A 19,752-nucleotide genomic window follows, 5' to 3' on the forward strand; every position below is an offset into this window, starting at 1 on the left:
CTCTCCAGGAGGTCGGCGTATCAATATCCAAATCTACCATAAAGAGAAGACTGCATGAAAGTAAATACAGAGGGTTCACTGCACGGTGCAAGCCACTCATAAGCATCAAGAAGAAAAAGGCTAAAAAACATCTAATAAAGCCAGCACAGTTCTGGAAGAACATTCTTTGGACAGATGAAACCAAGATCAACCTCTACCAGAATGATGGAAAGAGAAAAGTATGGTGAAGGCGTGGTCCAGCTCATGATCCAAAGCATACCACATCATCTGTAAAACACGGCGGAGGCAGTGTGATGGCTTGGGCATGCATGGCTGCCAGTGGCACTGGGTCACTAGTGTTTATTGATGATGTGACACAGGACAGAAGCAGCCGAATGAATTCTGAGGTATTCGGAGACATACTGTGTGCTCAGATCCAGCCAAATGCAGCCAAACTGATTGGTCATCGTTTCATACTACAGTTGGAGAATGACCCAAAACATAAAGCCAAAGCAACCCAGGAGTTTATTAAAGCAAAGAAGTGGAATATTCTTGAATGGCCAAGTCAGTCACCTGATCTCAACCCAATTGAGCATGCATTTCACTTGTTAAAGACTAAACTTCAGACAGAAAGGCCCACAAACAAACAACTGAAAACCACTGCAGTGAAGGCCTGGCAGAGCATCAAAAAGGAGGAAACACAGCGTCTGGTGATGTCCATGAGTTCAAGACTTCAGGCAGTCATTGCCAACAAAGGGTTTTCAACCAAGTACTAAAAATGAACATTTTATTTAAAATTGTTGAATCTGTCCAATTACTTTTGGTCCCTTTAAAAACAGGGGTGGCACATGTTAAGGAGCTGAAACTCCTAAACCCTTCATCCAATTTTAATGTGGATACCCTCAAATGAAAGCTGAAAGTCTGTACTTCAACTACATCTGAATTGTTTTGTTTAAAATTCATTGTGGTAATGTCTATAAACAAAATTAGAAAAATGTTGTCTCTGTCCAAATATATTTGGACCTAACTGTAGATACATAGATACATAGATAGATAGATAGATAGATAGATATAGGATAGATAGATAGATAGATATAGGATAGATAGATAGATAGATAGATATAGGATAGATAGATAGATAGATAGATAGATAGATAGATAGATAGATAGATAGATAGATAGATATAGGATAGATAGATAGATAGATATGAGATAGATAGATAGATATGAGATAGATAGATAGATAGATAGATGGATAGATATGAGATAGATAGATAGATAGATAGATAGATATAGGATAGATAGATAGATAGATAGATATGAGATAGATAGATAGATAGATATGAGATAGATAGATAGATAGATAGATATGAGATAGATAGATAGATAGATATGAGATAGATAGATAGATAGATAGATATGAGATAGATAGATAGATAGATATGAGATAGATAGATAGATAGATAGATAGATAGATAGATAGATATGGGATAGATAGATATGAGATATATAGATAGATATGAGATAGATAGATAGATAGATAGATATGGGATAGATAGATAGATATGAGATATATAGATAGATGGACATGAGGAGAGATAGATAGATAGATAGATAGATAGATACGAAACACAGCAGCTCTCTGTGAGGGCCGAGACATACATAAACACTGGAAACATTAACTCCAAGCTGTAAGGTGACTCAGTAAGATATGCTTACAAAAAAAGCGAAGGTTCTTAGCGCATAAATTGGCCAGTTCATGTGTACCCATCAACCACGGCAAGGTGACGCTTCTCTGATGGGTCCTATTATACCACTTTCTTAACCTACTGAACATGCCACTCTCAGGCTAAAATGCCTACAATAATGGACAAACGAATCTCTCGGGCACTAAGCCTGCAATTTGAGTGGTAAAGTAGAACTGGTTAAAATCACTTGTAGGTTAATGGGAGGAGTGCAATGTCAGACTAGAGGCAGTCATAACCTCCTATAACTATACTAAAGAAACCTGACATAGCTCAAGAGAGACATGTTTGTCCATTATTGTAGGCGCTTTAGCATGAGAGTGGCATGGATAGGACCCATCAGAGAAGTGTCACCTTGCCATGGTTGATGGGCACACATGAATTGGCCAATTTATGCACTAAGAACCTTCGCTTTTTAGTAAGTACTTCTTACTGAGCAACAGTACAGCTTGGAGTTAATGTTTCCAGTGTTTATGTAGGTCTTGGCCCTCACAGAGTGCAGCTGTGTTTTCTTTTTACATATTGTGCAGTTATTGCAGCCTGCACCTATTCACACTAAGGAGGTGCTTGTCAGTTTTTTTTTTTGTATAGATAGTTGTATGATTTCACAAACCCCCTACATATAATAAACTTGCACCCTTTAGTGCCTTTCATGTGGCACTAAAGGGTGTTTAGCCTTATTTAACCTATTAACTGTGAGCTAATATTATCAGGCTGGGAAGGGCCCTGATTATTGGGTCATTCCCAGCCTAAAAATCACATGAGATGCACCAATTCTGTCACTTTCCTGACTCTTCCCGATTGCCCTGTTGTGGTGGCAGTCGGAGTAATGGTAGTTGGGGTTGATGTCAGCTGTGATTTCTCAAAAAACACCACTGGCATTAAGCCTGGGAGTAATGTTGAGGTGTCTATCAGACACCCCCCTTTAGTAACCCAGTAATGAAAAATGAAAATGCGCACAAAAAAATATTTTATTTAAAAAAAAAAACACTCCCTCACACATTCCCTGGTTCACCAATTTATTAAAAAAGAAAAAAAAAGTCATGCAGATCTGCTCTAGTCCAGAAATGGATACTTGAAAATCCATAAAGAGAGAAAAAAACAAGACAATGTCCCTCGTTCACCAATTTATTTTTAAAAAATGTTCCCACGCAGATCTGACTCAGTCCAGCTTTCCCTGAATCTGGCCATGGTAAACTTACAGCCATTCACAGTCGCCGGTAACCGACATCCCCACTAATCAGAGTTGTGGGCTCCTGCAGCGCTCCGCAAGACCCGGGGGCTCTGAACAGCGGTGACGCCAGTAACTATGCCGCTGATCAGAGTCGGCAAGTCCAGCTGTCCTCTGTGAGACCCGGCGACTCTGATCAGCAGTATTCTTACTGACATCATGGCTGTTCAGAGCTGCTGGGTCTCGCAGAGCGCAGCGGAAGCCGACAACTCTGATTAGCGTTGACGTCAGTTAATGGTGACTGTGAATGGCAGTAACTTTACTTGCTGCTATTCACAGTCGCTGGGGCTGGATTCGGGGAAAGCTGTATTGCGTCAGAGCTGTGTGGGAAATTTTTTTTTTAGAAATTGGCGAATGAGGGACACTGTCTTGTTATTTTTCTCTCCTTTTATGTTTTCAAGCAGCCACTTGTGGATGACACCGATTGTGCTAGACTATGGAAAATAATAAATTAATGAACTAGGGAATGTGGGGTGGGTGTTTTTTCAAATAAAATATTTTTGAGTATGTGTTTTTTTTTGTGTGTTTTTTATGTGTTTTATTTGTTTTTTTGATTACTGGGTTAGTAATGGGTGTGCCTGATAGACCCATCTCCATTACTAAAGGTACCGTCACACTCAGCGACGCTGCAGCGATATAGACAACGAGCCGATTGCTGGAGCGTCGCTGTTTAGGTTGCTGTAGAGACGTCAAACACAGCAGCTCCAGAACGATGCAGGAGCGATCCAGTGACGTAACGGCGACTCACTTATCGTTCTCGCTGGTTGTTAGCTCCATGTAAAACATTGCTGGCGTCATTGCTTTTGATGTCAAACATGACGATACACGCCGACCTGACGACCAAATAAAGTTCTGGCCTTCTAGCTCCGACCAGCGATGGCACAGCGGGATCCAGATCGCTGCTGCGTGTCAAACACAACGAGATCGCTATCCAGGACGCTGCAACGTCACGGATCGTTGTCGTTCTCGTTGTAAAGTTGCTGAGTGTGAAGGTACCTTAACCCCAGGGCCTGATGCCAGCTGTGATTATTAAGAAATTGCAGCTGATATCAACCACACTTACCATTACCCCAATTGCCACCACACCAGGGCAATCGGGAACAGCTTGGCAAAGTGCCAGAATTGACGCATCTCATTTGCTGTCCATTTTTTTACTCAGCAGCTATTAATCTTTTACAGGGCCATTTACAGTTTCCTATGTTACAGAATTGTAATGTATCAGTAAGAATCGGAGGTCGTACTGATGGCCCGTATGGCATGCAATTTTTTTTCTCGCACAGTACTGGTTTCGGAGTGAGATCGCAGCATTCTGCAATTTTTTTTCTCGCGCCGAATACAGCTGAGAAAAAAATCTGCAGATCTGCACGGCCTCATTGAATAACATCCGATTTTTTTCTCGCTTTGCTCTCATCCGATTTGTATGCTAGCATAAGCGAGCCCTTATAGACATTTTAGAAATGTTCCACCCATGCACAATTTTGTTCTTTTTTATCATTGGTGTGTGCAAAATTAGCTCGATTTCATATATTTTATGTACACTTTCAGTTTTTGTTACGCACGAATAGGTATTGCAGGGAAATCTTGTAGCCTCTTTATGCACATAAGTCTATCAGTTTAGGAACTTCATCTATTTTAGTAATTCAAAAAATTCAGAACTTTGTAAAAAAAAATAAAATAAACATTTTCGTTTGTGGTCCGTTTTCTGAGACCCATAACTTTTGTCCTGTCAATAGAATTGTGTGAGGACTCACTTTTTTGCACGTTGAGCTGATATTTGTATTGATAGGACAGATGCATGATACCTGCCACACCTTGATTATCACTGGGGTCAATGATTGCCTGCACAGAGCAAACAGAGATCAATGGGAACCATTTGAGAGGGGGATAAAAATAGGAGTATGAGTAACCTTTTTAGTTTATAAAAATGTCCTCCTTCTTATACAAAATCTACTATATAATTGTCTAAGGGTCACTTCCATTTGTCTGTCCATCTGTCTGTCCTTCTTTCTGTCATGGATATTCATTGGTCGAGGCCTCTGTCTGTCATGGAATCCAAGTCGCTGATTGGTCGCGCCAGCTGCCTGTCATGGCTGCCGCAGCCAATCAGCGACGGCCACAGTCCGGAAGAAAATGGCCGCTCCTTTCTCCCCGCAGTCAGTGCCCGGTGCCCGCATACTCCCCTCCGGTCAGCGCTCACACAGGGTTAATGGCAACGTTGACCGCAGTGTAACGCACTCGGTTAACGCTGCTATTAACCCTGTGTGACCAACTTTTTACTATTCATGCAGCCTATGCAGCATGAATAGTAAAAAGATCTAATGTTAAAAATAATAATAATAAAAAAAAATAGTTATATACTCACCCTCCGGTGGCCCCCCGGATCGAAGCGGTTACCGACGCTCCTCGCGACGCTCCGGTGACCGCTCCATGCATTGCGGTCTCGCGAGATGAAGACGTGCGGTGCACTCTTCAGACCGGAGCGTACGAGGAGCGTCGGTAACCGCTTCGATCCGGGGGGCCACCGGAGGGTGAGTATATAACTATTTTTTTTTTATTTTTTTTTTTTAACAGGGATATGGTACGCCCACATTGCTATAGACTGCGTGGGCTGTGCAATATACTACGTGGGCTTTGCAATATACTACATGGACTGTGCAATATATAGCGTGGGCTGCGCAATATACTACGTGGTCCGCAATATACTACGTGGGCTGGGCAATATACAACGTGGGCTGCGCAATATACTACGTGGGGTTCGCAATATACTACGTGGGCTGCGCAATATACAACATGGGCTGCGCAATGTACTACATGGGCTGCACAATATACAACGTGGGCTGCGCAATATACAACGTGGGCTGCGCAATTTACTACGTGAGCTGCACAATATACAATGTGGGCTGCGCAATATAATATACTACGTGGGCTGCGCAATATACTACGTGAGCTGCACAATATACAACGTGGGCTGCGCAATATACTACGTGGGCTGCGCAATATACAACGTGGGCTGCACAATATACTACGTGAGCTGCACAATATACAACGTGGGCTGCGCAATATACAACATGGTCTGCGCAATATACTACGTGAGCTGCGCAATATACAACGTGGGTTGCGCAATATACTACGTGGGCTGCGCAATATACTACGTGGGTTGTGCAATATACTACATTGGCTGCGCAATGTACTACGTGGGCTGGGCAATATACTACGTGGGCTGCGCAATATACAACGTGGGCTGCGCAATATAAAACGTGGGCTGCACAATATACAACATGGGCTGCGCAATATACTACGTGGGCTGGACAATATACTACGTGGGCTGTGCAATATACAACGTGGGCTGCGCAATATACAACGTGGGCTGCACAATATACTACGTGGGCTGCGCAATATACAACGTGGGCTGCGCAATATACAACGTGGGCTGCGCAATATACAACGTGGGCTGCGCAATATACAACGTGGGCTGCGCAATATACAACGTGGGCTGCGCAATTTACTACGTGAGCTGCACAATATACAATGTGGGCTGCGCAATATACAACATGGGCTGCGCAATATACAACGTGGGCTGCGCAATATACAACGTGGGCTGCGCAATTTACTACGTGAGCTGCACAATATACAACGTGGGCTGCGCAATATACAACGTGGGCTGCACAATATACTACGTGGGCTGCGCAATATACAACGTGGGCTGCGCAATATACTACGTGGGCTGCGCAATATACAACGTGGGCTGCGCAATATACAACGTGGGCTGCGCAATATACAACGTGGGCTGCGCAATTTACTACGTGAGCTGCACAATATACAATGTGGGCTGCGCAATATACAACATGGGCTGCGCAATATACAACGTGGGCTGCGCAATATACAACGTGGGCTGCGCAATTTACTACGTGAGCTGCACAATATACAATGTGGGCTGCGCAATATACAACATGGGCTGCGCAATATACAACGTGGGCTGCGCAATATACAACGTGGGCTGCGCAATTTACTACGTGAGCTGCACAATATACAATGTGGGCTGCGCAATATACAACATGGGCTGCGCAATATACTACGTGAGCTGCACAATATACAACGTGGGCTGCGCAATATACTACGTGGGCTGCGCAATATACTACGTGGGCTGCGCAATATACAACGTGGGCTGCACAATATACAACGTGGGCTGCGCAATATACAACATGGTCTGCGCAATATACTACGTGAGCTGCGCAATATACAACGTGGGTTGCGCAATATACTACGTGGGCTGCGCAATATACTACGTGGGTTGTGCAATATACTACATTGGCTGCGCAATGTACTACGTGAGCTGCACAATATACAACATGGGCTGCGCAATATACAACATGGGCTGCGCAATATACTACGTGAGCTGCACAATATACAACGTGGGCTGCACAATATACTACGTGGGCTGCGCAATATACAACGTGGGCTGCACAATATACTACGTGAGCTGCACAATATACAACGTGGGCTGCGCAATATACTACGTGGGCTGCGCAATATACTACGTGGGCTGCGCAATATACTACATTGGCTGCGCAATGTACTACATGGGCTGGGCAATATACTACGTGGGCTGCGCAATATACTACGTGGGCTGCGCAATATACAACGTGTACTGCGTGGGCTGCGCAATGTACTGCGTGGGCTGTGCTATACACTACGCATACATATTCTAGAATACCCGATGCGATAGAATCGGGCCGCCATCTAGTAACTTAAATAAACATCCATGACACATGAGTTTAGTTAGAATAGGGGTTGTAACAAAGTACCAGACATTACTTTTATAAATGAGCAAAAATATTCAAGCTACCTTGGTCCACATGCAGCTTTGTCCTCCATGGTAATTTTCTGCCTAGCATCCTTGGCACCACTTACTTGGCCCTACAACATCAACATGTCATAGACTTATTAAGAGGCAGAGGGGCCCTGGATATTGGGCAGAAGTGAACAGTTCCCTGGTCCAGCTGCTACAAAAAACCAAACTGGACATCGGAGTAGAGTAGTTTGAATCTTTTTGATCTTTGCTACTTACTATTGGTACAAATTAAGACACCCTATTACAGTAGCTTTAGTCCTTTACAATTGGTTTTAACATGTTTTTTTTATTCTTTTTTTTTCTTTAGATATCTGTTCTTTTAAGCATATTGACTCTTCCTATGACAGCCTGGAGAACGGACTTAATGATGATGGAGATTCTCCATACAGCGGTCTTCCCACAAGAAGGAGTCATGACAATAGAAGCAGAGATTCAGTTTTGACGCTAAGTGATTGTGACCTGGATCACGTCTCTAATGAAGAGAACCAGACCTTTTGTTCTACTCATACACAATCTGTGACAATTTCAGCAATTTCCCACCATCGATCAGTATTACATGAGCCATCTGAGGAGGACTCTCTGTGTTCTAATACTTCCGGGTACTCCTCTACCACTGATGTGAGGCGACACAGGCGTTGCTCAGAACCAGTTATTGGAATCTTGGCATCAAGGTTCAGTCAACTTAATGAGTCCCCACATGAGAACAACACAAGCTGTGATGCTCTTCTGTCTCAGTCAGCTGATGATTATCTCGAGCAGCATCGATATCTTCAAGTTGAAGGCCAAAAACTTATAAACCGTAGTTTGACTTTGGGTATCGAGGTTAGTAAAAATAGTAATAAAAAGCAGCCAGGTGACAAAAAAACCACTCCCAATAGACTCTTGCCACCCAATGCTTTGAGACTCAACATTTGTTCTCGGACTAGTTGTTCTAGCTTGTCTTCTCCTGCGACATCTCCTTCAGGATCTTCATTGAGTTCCTTGGACAGCGCTTTTTCTCAGTTCTCAGAATATTCAGTGTTAAACTCAAATGAAGTGCCTTCACATTTGGACTGCCCATTGCGGCAACACAAAAAACAAGTAGAATTCAGTCCAGATTTCCTTGGAGATAATTCCTTTTCTGGATTTGTGGTTGCTGAAGATGGCAAACCACTTTATAATGGTACCACATTCATTACTGGAAAAGATGGAGTTGAATTTTCAAATAATAAAGCTTCAGGTAGCGCTCCATCCATTGCATGGATAAAAAATAGCCGATCTGCTGTAAAAAATTGGTCCTCAAAAAAGATGGACAAGCAGGAGGAAAAAAACAAAATAGATACTGACCATGCCACAAAAATACTATCATCAACTATACAGGAGATTTCAGAAGATTCCTTGTTTAGGGAACAAATAACTGTGCCAAACTTTGTGTGTAAAGCCAAACACGCCAATAGCGGACTTAGACTTAAAGGGTATAAAGAGGAGGATCCTGAAATCTCCATCTGTAAATATAGTGAGGAAGTAAGTAGTCACAAGCTCTTACCATGCGCAGGGGACAAGGTTGTCCTTGACAGAAATGGAAATGGTGACAATGGGGTGGATTGTAGCTCATTTGTATTCCCATCTCCTGTCTCCATCAACATAGAAATATCTTCGCACAGCCAAGAGAGCACTCAATCGCCACAAACCTTTTTTCTCGGTCACAACATTTCATTGTTTGGTCAGAGAAACCGTAGAAAGTCAACTAACTCTTGCAGCTTGGAGGAGCCCATTCTTCTCAATCCAAGCCTAAAGTCTTCTAGCGAACACTCAATCCTCCAGCCAGACGAGGACCTGTCTCGCACAAAAGATGAAACAACCAAAATCTCACTCACCAGGGATATCAGCATGCGCGTGGCCAGTTTTAAGAAGAATAAAGTGCTGCCTTCCAATGTGGACACTGGAATTAGGATTGCAAATTGCGACTTGGAGAAACACTTTTGCGTGTCTCCGAAGCTAAGCACCAATACTGGAGACTTATTCTTCCAGTCCGACATACATAAGCAAATTAAAAATCCACAAGAATGTGACAATCCTATCATTAAAGGTGGCAGAGATGATTGGCACACAAAATGTTGTAGTGACCCAAAATTTGAAGACATTGACCAAAGATTTTTTGCAGAAGAATCCTACGTATAGGGTTGGGTTAAGAGAACCCAACTGTCCCTCTTCATTGGTCCTGACATCCCATTTCATATACAGACTAATGGTTTTATTCATATATTATGAATCCGTTTTGACTATGGAAAAGTCTTATCAATGTCTAATTTATGTGAATGAGTGTAGTGTGTTTTTATGAGAAATTTGCAGTATTTGATTTTCTTAGCGAACGTGTTAATACAAGTGTACCATTATCAGAATGCATTGATACTCATTCCAATGTAGGTATGGGAGCGCGATATTTTGTGTTATCTGAACGAAGGATGAAGATTAAGGCTTGTTGTCCGCAGGTCTTTTACTTTAAGTAATGAGGCTTGACTACAGATCAAAGTCTCCTTTATACAGATCCAAATATCAGGCTTCCTTGGGAATCACATTCTTAGTTTTTCCTAAAGTGAATTGCTACTAGAGTTGGTGCAAGTCGATCTGCACCATCCATTTCTTCAGCCACGACTGTGGCCTGTGACCACTGGACGGGAGCGAGAGAGCCACCTTTTACCTGACAGCATCCACAGCTCTACTTTTGATTAGTCTGCCTGGCTCGAAGTTATCAGTGCGTTGCGTCACACATGTGATGTCGCACAAGGCCGATTAATCAGAAGAAGAGATGTTGATGCCATCAGATAAGAGGCAATTCTCCCACTCCTGTCCAGCAGCCATAGACCACTGTCATCTCCAATGGACTGGGGCAAAATGCTACGTTTTAGGCTATGTGCGCACACACAGTCTTTTTGAGGTGGATTCTGCCACGAAAATTGCAAAAAAAAATCTATCAAAAAATTGAACATATGCATTTATGGTTTAAAAATGACTTGCTGTGCACATGTTCAGGCTTTTGAACGTTTTTTTTTTTAACCACTTCAGGTTTCCAAAAACACCAAGCTGTTAAAAGAAGTGACCTGACCCCATTCTTCTGGTGTTTTCTGCTTAGAAGACATTGTGTACTTTACAGTACAAGTCAATGAAACAGCTCAAAAGACATCCGGAGAGTGACTGGATGTTTTTTGGAGCATTTTGCCATCGTTTTTGCTTAAATTCTAGCAGGTTCTTCATTATTCAATGGAGTGGCAAAATGACTGGAATACAACAGTAAAAAGACTTTACACAAACTATGGTACAACGCTCGAAAAAAAATCTGAAAAAACAGTCAGGAAATGACACCGAAAATACTTCAAGGGTCGAAAATTCCAGAGTTTCCTGAAGCATCTTCTGCTGTAAAAAATTAAAAAAGGCATCATGTGCAGTTATCTCCTAAGAAGTAACTCCAAGTTTTTAAGGAGTTTTGAGATTTGGAGGAGGATTTAGAAAGTTTCCGCTCAGCTTGTACTCCAAAAACTCTTTGAAAATCTCTGTGTGCACATAGCCTCAAGGTATACTCATAGCGTTTTCTGACATGGAATTTGAAGCGAATCTGCTTTAAAACACACAATAAAAAAGCTCAATGTGAACATATCCTTATTATCATGTAGTTTTTAGATAATAAAGTCTGTGCTCATTATTTTGGAGTATATCTTTACTAGTGATGAGCGAGTGTACTCGTTGCTTGGGTTTTCCCGAGCACGCTTGGGTGGTCTCTGAGTATTTGTGACTGCTCTGAGATTTAATTTTCCTTGCCGCAGCTGCATGATTTGCGGCTACTAGACAGCTTGATTACATGTGGGGATTCCCTAGCAACCAGGCAACCCCCACATGTACTCAGGCTGGCTAGCAGCCATAAATCATGCAGCTGAGTCAACAAAAACTAAATCTCCAAGCACTTACAAATACTTGGAGACCACCCGAGCGTGCTCGGGAAAACCCAAGCAACGAGTATACTCGCTCATCACTAATATTTATGTAATATACAATATCTTCATAGTGATTGAGCTCCAAATCCCTTGCAGAAACATAAGGGAAGGTTCATTATGAGACAAAATTTCTGAAGTCCGTTCTGCTTGTGAGTTTGCGACTTTTTAAAAAAATTCCCAATTCATAAATCTGGCATATGTTATTTGCACTTCGAACCGTACCCAGATTACACCCACTTTCTACAAGTGACAAAAGTAGCATAAAATAGTAAAAAGTCACAAACTGTGTTTGTGCCAAAATGACTGTGGACAAATTTGAAACTTTCTTGTGACACAAAAATGATGCAAAACACTTGATATATCCTCTTCCACCGATAGATTAAAGAGATAAAATATTTTTCTGGGACTTTAGTATCAGATAGGAGATCATCAATATGAGCTGATCACCTGATTAACCCTTCCTGCTCCATCACTTCTATAGCAGTCATGGAGAGGGTGCATGGTGCCGGTTCAGTAACTGACCCTGCTTTACAAAACTAGCTCCGATCGCTGCTGTTTAACCACTTAAATACGACTGGCTAGGGCTATCTAAGTAGAGTACCGGCGCCCATAGTGCCTCCCAAGCCCGCAACATGGTCGCGCGTTGCTGATGGGTCGCCATGGCAGCCAGAAGCAATTTAGAAGTCAACCATTTTCGTCGTGATTGTTCTCCAATGATCCCCAACCTGTGAATGTGCTTCAGAGGAGATCATTGATTTCACTACAAATTACAATACATACGTATTGTATGTAATTGAAGGAACGGTCACAGGTTCAAGGCCCCCTAGAAGTCTAAAAAGTAAAACTTCATACAAAAAAAATGTGTGGACATATAAAGAAAAAAACATTGAATTTTGAGTCACCACCATTTTCCCAGAGCAAAATGAAAGAAATTAAAGTAAAAAATTAACATATTTGGTATCACTTGGTCCTCAAAATTACAATTTATGAAAGTATAAGATTCCAAAATTGCCATTTATTGTAACGCTACTGCACTCTCCCCCCCAAAAAAAATGCAATAAAAAAATCAAAGACGTTGTATTTAATACAGAAATGGTACAAATAAAACGACATCTTGGCATGCAAAAGTATACCCTCACGGTGAAAAGAACGCCAAAATAAAAAAGCTGCGTGTCTCAGGAAACTGTTTTATTTCTCATTTTATATATTTTTTTAATAAAGTTATGATTTTTTTTACCATTAAAGTATAAAACAATCTATACATTTGGTATCACTGCAATCGTACTGATCTGAAGAATGATGTTGATGGGTCATTTTACTACATACTATTGCTAATACAAATCAGATCTTTTCTATAGAGGGGATTTGGAGCTTTGCATCAGAAGATATATTGAAAAATGAATCATCACAGAATTGTGAATGTAACCAGATGGAATAAAGCAAACTGGTATTTAAGGCCATTTACGGTTAGCATATTGCTCTCTCTGGTTAGGCACACGTTTTTGCTCCTGAGCTGCGGCGCTCCAATGGGCCTATGTTGCATTACTTTCCTGCAGGTCTCTGTAACATGGGACATGCCCGGCAGACAAGCTTCTCTACCCTACGTAGCACTTTACATATAGATGGAATAATATGAAGGGATCCGCTGATCAGTTCACTTACTTTTCAATGGAAAGCCAAGCTGTAACATATACCCGAGCTAGAATTGAACCCGTTTTGCGTTTTCGTGTTCTCTCTCAGCCCTGCAATACTCCTGCGCTCGATGCTCGTGTCCCGAGTAACTGATGTCACGTGTCCTCCTGTATATAAAGTACGAATCTGGTCCGCTTCACGAGTTTGTACAGATCATCCTGTCGTCATTTCCATTATTATGCAATTATCAAAAGATGTGTATTTTTGTACCTGCGGAAAATGCTGCTAACTTTATATGGTTTTGTTCATCGGTTTGTTATGACACTGATAATAATATAAATGTATATTCTATTGTATGGAGTAATAAAGCCATTGTAACAAATACTCTGCTGGGGAAGGACTCAGGAGGACTCTCTTCTGAACATACTTTTGTGTGGACAAAGCATAATTATCAAAGGGTCTTTTAGACAAAAGACTTGTGATGTTTCATAATATCTATGTACTACTGGTACTACTGTAAGGATAGCACCCAGACTGGATGAATGGATGGGAGGATGGATGAGTGGATGGATGGGTGGGTGGATAGATGGATTGATGAATGGGTGGATGGATGAGGGATGGATGGGTGGATGAATAGGTGGATGGATGGATGAGCAGATGGATGGATGGATAGGTGGATGGATGAGCAGATGGATGGACGGATAGGTGGATGGATGAGCAGATGGATGGACGGATAGGTGGATGAGCAGATGGATGGATGGATAGGTGGATGGATGAGCAGACGGATGAATGGGTGGATGGATGAGCTGATGGGTGAGTGGATGGATAGGTGGATGGATGAGCAGATGGATGGATGGATAGGTGGATGGATGAGCAGATGGATGGATGGATAGGTGGATGGATGAGCAGATGGATGGATGATAGGTGGATGAGCCGATGGATGGGTAGATGGATAGGTGAATGGATGAGAGGATGGATGGGTAGATGGATGGATGGACGGATGGAGTATTAATACACAGAATGCAGGTGCAAGCTTGCACATCAAATCACGTTTAGATTCTAAGATAGAAAAAAGTCAGAATCTCCTTGTAGCTCAAAAAAAAGCCCAATCATGCCCGACATGGCAGTGTGATGTATTTCCATGCAGCTGTCAAGCACAGGCCAGGAGAGCTGACGGCCAGTACGAGGATTGGGATCTAATCCTCGCACGAGTTATACGTCCGTCTGTCTCTGACCCTAGAGCCAAAATGTTGCACACGTTGGGCATGGAATTTATCCTCTTTTTTTGAACAAGGAAGTGCATCTTTTTTTTCCTTTTTTTCCCTAGAAAGATATAGGTCAACAGTTTGTAGCATTAAATCGGGGTCTTATTAGCGCATGGCATGTGATATGCCAATGACACTTGGCTCAAACTCTGCTATGGGCGTGAACCGAGCGTCATTTTACTGTGCTCCGATCCTTTCGTACGAGAGAACTGGATCACAGACGAGGAGAAGTAGGGGAGAATAATCTCTCCATCTTCTCCATTGTCTGTCTCTGTATATATCAGACTGCACTCGGGTGACATCCAATGCTTTGCTCGCGCCCATTGACTTGAATGGGTGCGCACGTGCGAGATACGCTGCCAATCGCAGCATGCTGCATTTTCTCAAGCCGAAATAATCACAACTGTGAGCTGCCCCATAGAATAACACTGGTCCGAGTGCTAAACAACGTTTTACCACATAGCACTCGGCCGTGGTATACACTCGAGTGAGCCAGCCTTTAGGGTATTAGGGCACCTTCATGTAGAACCTACATGAGCTTTATGACATCCTGTTCTAAACCTACTAACATGGAATTGGTTCCCCCTTTTCACCTAAAACAGCTCCCATTCTTCAGGGAGGGCATTCAAAAAAGATTTTGAAGGTATCTGTGGAAATTTTTGCTCATTCATCCAGAAGAGCATTTGTGAGGTCAGGCACTGATGCTGGAGGAAAGGTCAGGCTCACAATCTCCATTCTACTTCATCACAACGGTGTTTTATGTGTTTGGAGTCCAGGCTCTGTTATGTGGGTTTTCTTCTGTAAGTCATGATCTTCCACACCAAACTCCCCCAACCATGTCTTTATGGACCTTGCTTTGGTGCCACTGGGGCACAGCCATGGAGAACACAAAAAAGCCTTTTACAAAATGTTCCTACGATCCTAGATGAATTTTGTCTAAAATTCTTGGTATACTGAAGCATTAGGATTTCCTTTCGTTAGAACTAAAGGACCGAAGCCCCTGAAAAACAAGCCACATAGAATTACCCCTCCACCTAGCATTCGGCAGACCTAGACTTTTCCATTAGATGCCAGACAGACAAACATGGTTCAGCACTTCAGAAAACCAGTCCAGTTGTGGTTTTACACCACTCCATACGACACCTGCTGTTGTGTTTAGGGATGTAAGGCTGTATGCAGCTGTTTGGCCATGGAAACCCATGTCATGAAGCTCCCAGCAGGGGCGCAGGGTTTCTGCCGATGTTAATGCCAGAGGAGTTTGGACTCTGCAGTTATGAAGTCAGCAGATCGTTGATGACTTTCTGCCTCTGCTTCTCAGCACTTGGCCCCAGTCCGTAACCTTACATGGTGTCTACTTCGTGGCTGAGTTGCTGCGGTTCCTTCCACTTCTCAATAACATCACTCACAGGTGATGGGGAAATAATTATGAGGGAAAATCTCATGACCTGGACTGCGCTGGTATCAGCCAGCTCTGCACCACCAGCCATTCTGTCACACGGTAGTAAAGGCAGATGACATCTTGAGGGGCCGGATGCTATACACGGGGGCAATGAGGTGTGTGCCAATACTTTTAAACTAAGTTCCCCTGATGAGTATTTGGTACTTTGGTGAATTTTTAATGATACATATTCTCTCTGTGCAAAAAATGCAGCATCTTACAGTTCCATCAGTGTGTATGGAATTTATAAAAATCATATGCCCACTGTGCTTTATTTTTTACGCAGGGTACCATATATTATATATGGGTAGACGTAGATATTACATGGTGAGGTAACACAAATATCTAATTGAATACCATACAATCTGTATAAATACATACTGTAGGTAAATTATAAAGTCATTTATTCACATATAGATGGATGCATCGGTTCATCTATGTTCTGACTCCATAAGTAAGCTGTCAGTGTAGAGCGCTTGAGGCACCATTTCCAGGCTGCCTCCATCAACCGATACTCACACAGAGTGATGTCCTCAGCTAGCTTGAACTCAACTGCAGGAGGCACTTATGAAAATTACAAAAGAAGGATTATTTTTCAGCTGAATTCTTGTAATTATGCACACATATAGTAGGTAAAAAAGGCTTTTCAGAAACTGGGCTGCAAACACATGAGCTTCTAAGATGGCTAATAGACAGGGAATGAGGAAGAAGAATGAGGAAGAAGAATGAGGAAGAAGGGAGGGGTTACTGACCACAGAGCTATATCAGAGAGAGACTGGGAGAGAGGAAGGACAAACTTCTAAAGAGAGCAAATCTTATCGCATAGCAACAAAATAGCACAATATAACAACGCAAGGATAATACAATACAGTCTGTCATTTCCCATGAATTGGAAATCATTCAGTCTACAATGCAGTTTTTATACCAAATGCTAGGCTTTTCTCCTCATGCACATCAATGACCTGATTGCCAGTTCACTAGAGATGAGCAGGTTGATCAGCTGAGGATCTCGAGAATCACTAATAACACGTCCTTCTCCTGTAGAGTGTAAGCTCTTATTGCTAGTGAGGTCTGCTTTCTCTTTCTCCTGTAGAAGGTAATCGTTTATGGTCAGCAGGGTCTTCTTTTTCTTTTGTAGAGTGTAAGCTCTGATGGTCAACGGGGTCTTCTCTCTCTCCTGTATAGTGTAAGCTTTTATGGTCAGCGGGGTCCTATCTCCTGTAGAATGTAAGATCTCATGGTCAGCGGGGTCTTCTCTCTCTTTTGTAGAGTGTAAGCTCTTATGGTCAGCAGGGTCTTCTCTCTCTCTTTTGTAGAGTGTAAGCTCTTATGGTCAGCGGGGTACTCTCTCTCCTGTTGAATTTAAGATCCCATGGTCAGCGGGGTCTTCTCTCTCTTTTGTAGAGTGTAAGCTCTTATGGTCAGCAGGGTCTTCTCTCTCCTGTAGAGTGTAAGCTCTTATGGTCAGCGGGTTCTTCTCTCTCTCTCCTGTAGAGTAAGCTCTTATGGTCAGTGGGGTCATCTCTCTCCTGTAGAGTGTAATCTCTTATGGTCAACGGGGTCTTCTCTCTCTCTCCTTTAGAGTGTAAGCTCTTATGGTCAGCGGGGTACTCTCTCTCCTGTAGAATGTAAGATCTCATGGTTAGCGGAGTCTTCTCTCTCTTTTGTAGAGTGTAAGCTCTTATGGTCAGCAGGGTCTTCTTTTGCTTTTGTAGAGTGTAAGCTCTGAAGGTCAGCGGGGTCTTCTCTCTCCTGTATAGTGTAAGCTTTTATGGTCAGCGGGGTACTCTCTCTCCTGTAGAATGTAAGATCTCATGGTTAGCGGGGTCTTCTCTCTCTTTTGTAGAGTGTAAGCTCTTATGGTCAGCAGGGTCTTCTCTCTCTCCTGTAGAGTGTAAGCTCTTATTGTCAGCGGGGTACTCTCTCTCCTGTAGAATGTAAGATCCCATGGTCTGCAGGGTCTTCTCTCTCTTTTGTAGAGTGTAAGCTCTTATGGTCAGCGGGTTCTTCTCTCTCTCTCCTGTAGAGTGTAAGCTCTTATCCTCAGCGGGGTACTTTATCTCCTGTAGAATGTAAGATCTCATGGTCAGTGGGGTCTTCTCTCTTTTGTAGAGTGTAAGCTCTTATGGTCAGCAGAGTCTTCTCTCTCTCCTGTAGAGTGTAAGCTCTTATGGTCAGCACGGTCCTCTCTCTTGTCTGTAAAGTGTAAGCTCTTATGGTAGTTGGATTTTTGTCTTGTTCTCTCTTGTCTCCCTTGCGTGTATTTCTAGAGCAATCATAAGACTTCCAGTATTGAGATGTGCTCGAATTTATTTGTTGCAATTAATATGTTTAGGGAAAATTTGGCAAACTTGAATCTAAATAGACCGATTCATCTATAGAGTTCACCATTTGTCCTTCTTTAGACTAATTTTGGTTGATAACCAGCAAACCAATAAATATGATTAGTTTGACACCAATTTCATGAAGTTACATTTATGCATCCTACTACAATCCAGATTTCTTTATTTTAGCCTATGATCAGCAACCAAAAGCTACATTCTAAGGCTGGAGTCACACTACCATATAATACGGACGAGTGCTATGCGATAAAAAATGGCATAGCACTTGAACCATTGTTAATCTATGGGGCATCTCCTATCATCCGTTGTTTTCTCGGCCATATAATACGTGCGAGTGAAATTGCAGCATGCTGTGATTTGCGCCGTATATCGGCTGAGAATCGCCAATGAAAGTCTATGGGTGCGAGAAAACTCGCACATCACACGGACCATCAGTGTGACTTGCGAGAAATACGCACCAGTGTCCTATAGAAAAGCTACCAATTCAGTGCGGTGCAATGTAAAATCACACTGACAGGATAAAATAGAATAGATAAAATAAATGTCTGCACTTAGTATAGATATATATACACTGCTCAAAAAAATAAAGGGAACACTTAAATAACAGACTATAACTCCAAGTAAATAGAACTTCTGTGAAATCAAACTGTCCACTTAGGAAGCAACACTGATTGACAATGAATTTCACATGCTGTTGTGCAAATGGAATAGACAACAGATGGAAATTATTGGCAATTATAAAAACACCCTCAATAAAGGAGTGGTTCTACAGGTGGGGACTACAGACCACATCTCAGTACCAATGCTTTCTGGCTGATGTTTTGGTCACTTTTAAATGTTGGTTGTGCTTTCACACTCGTGGTAGCATGAGACGGACTCTACAACCCACACAATTAGCTCAGGTAGTGCAGCTCATCCAGGATGGCACATCAATGCGAGCTGTGGCAAGAAGGTTTGCTGTGTCGGTCAGCATAGTGTCCAGAGGCTGGAGGCGCTACCAGGAGACAGGCCAGTACACCAGGAGATGTGAAGGGGGCCGTAGGAGGGCAACAACCCAGCAGCAGGACCGCTACCTCAGCCTTTGTGCAAGGAGGAACAGGAAGAGCACTGCCAGAGCCCTGCAAAATGACCTCCAGCAGGCCACAAATGTGTGTCTGCACAAACGGTTAGAAACCAACTCCATGAGGATGGTTTAAGTGCCCGACGTCCACTGATGCGATTTGTGCTCACAGCTGAACACCGTGCAGGATGCTTGGCATTTGCCACAGAACACCAGGATTGGCAAATTCACCACTGGCGC

General features: G+C 42.6%; 1 protein-coding gene across 1 annotated transcript in view; it reads left to right on the forward strand.

Moving 5' to 3' along the window:
- ARHGAP20 (Rho GTPase activating protein 20) overlaps positions 1 to 11,440 on the forward strand; it is a 230,983-nt gene extending 219,543 nt beyond the window's left edge. Inside the window, exon 15 of the mRNA XM_069759069.1 lies at positions 8,115 to 11,440. Coding sequence (XP_069615170.1) covers positions 8,115 to 9,967 — 1,853 coding nt within the window. The 3' untranslated portion in view covers positions 9,968 to 11,440. The remainder of the gene's footprint in view (positions 1 to 8,114) is intronic.
- Positions 11,441 to 19,752: the final 8,312 nt, after the last annotated feature.

The sequence above is a fragment of the Ranitomeya imitator genome, chromosome 3 (assembly GCF_032444005.1).
Source record: "Ranitomeya imitator isolate aRanImi1 chromosome 3, aRanImi1.pri, whole genome shotgun sequence".
Lineage (NCBI taxonomy): Eukaryota > Metazoa > Chordata > Amphibia > Anura > Dendrobatidae > Ranitomeya > Ranitomeya imitator.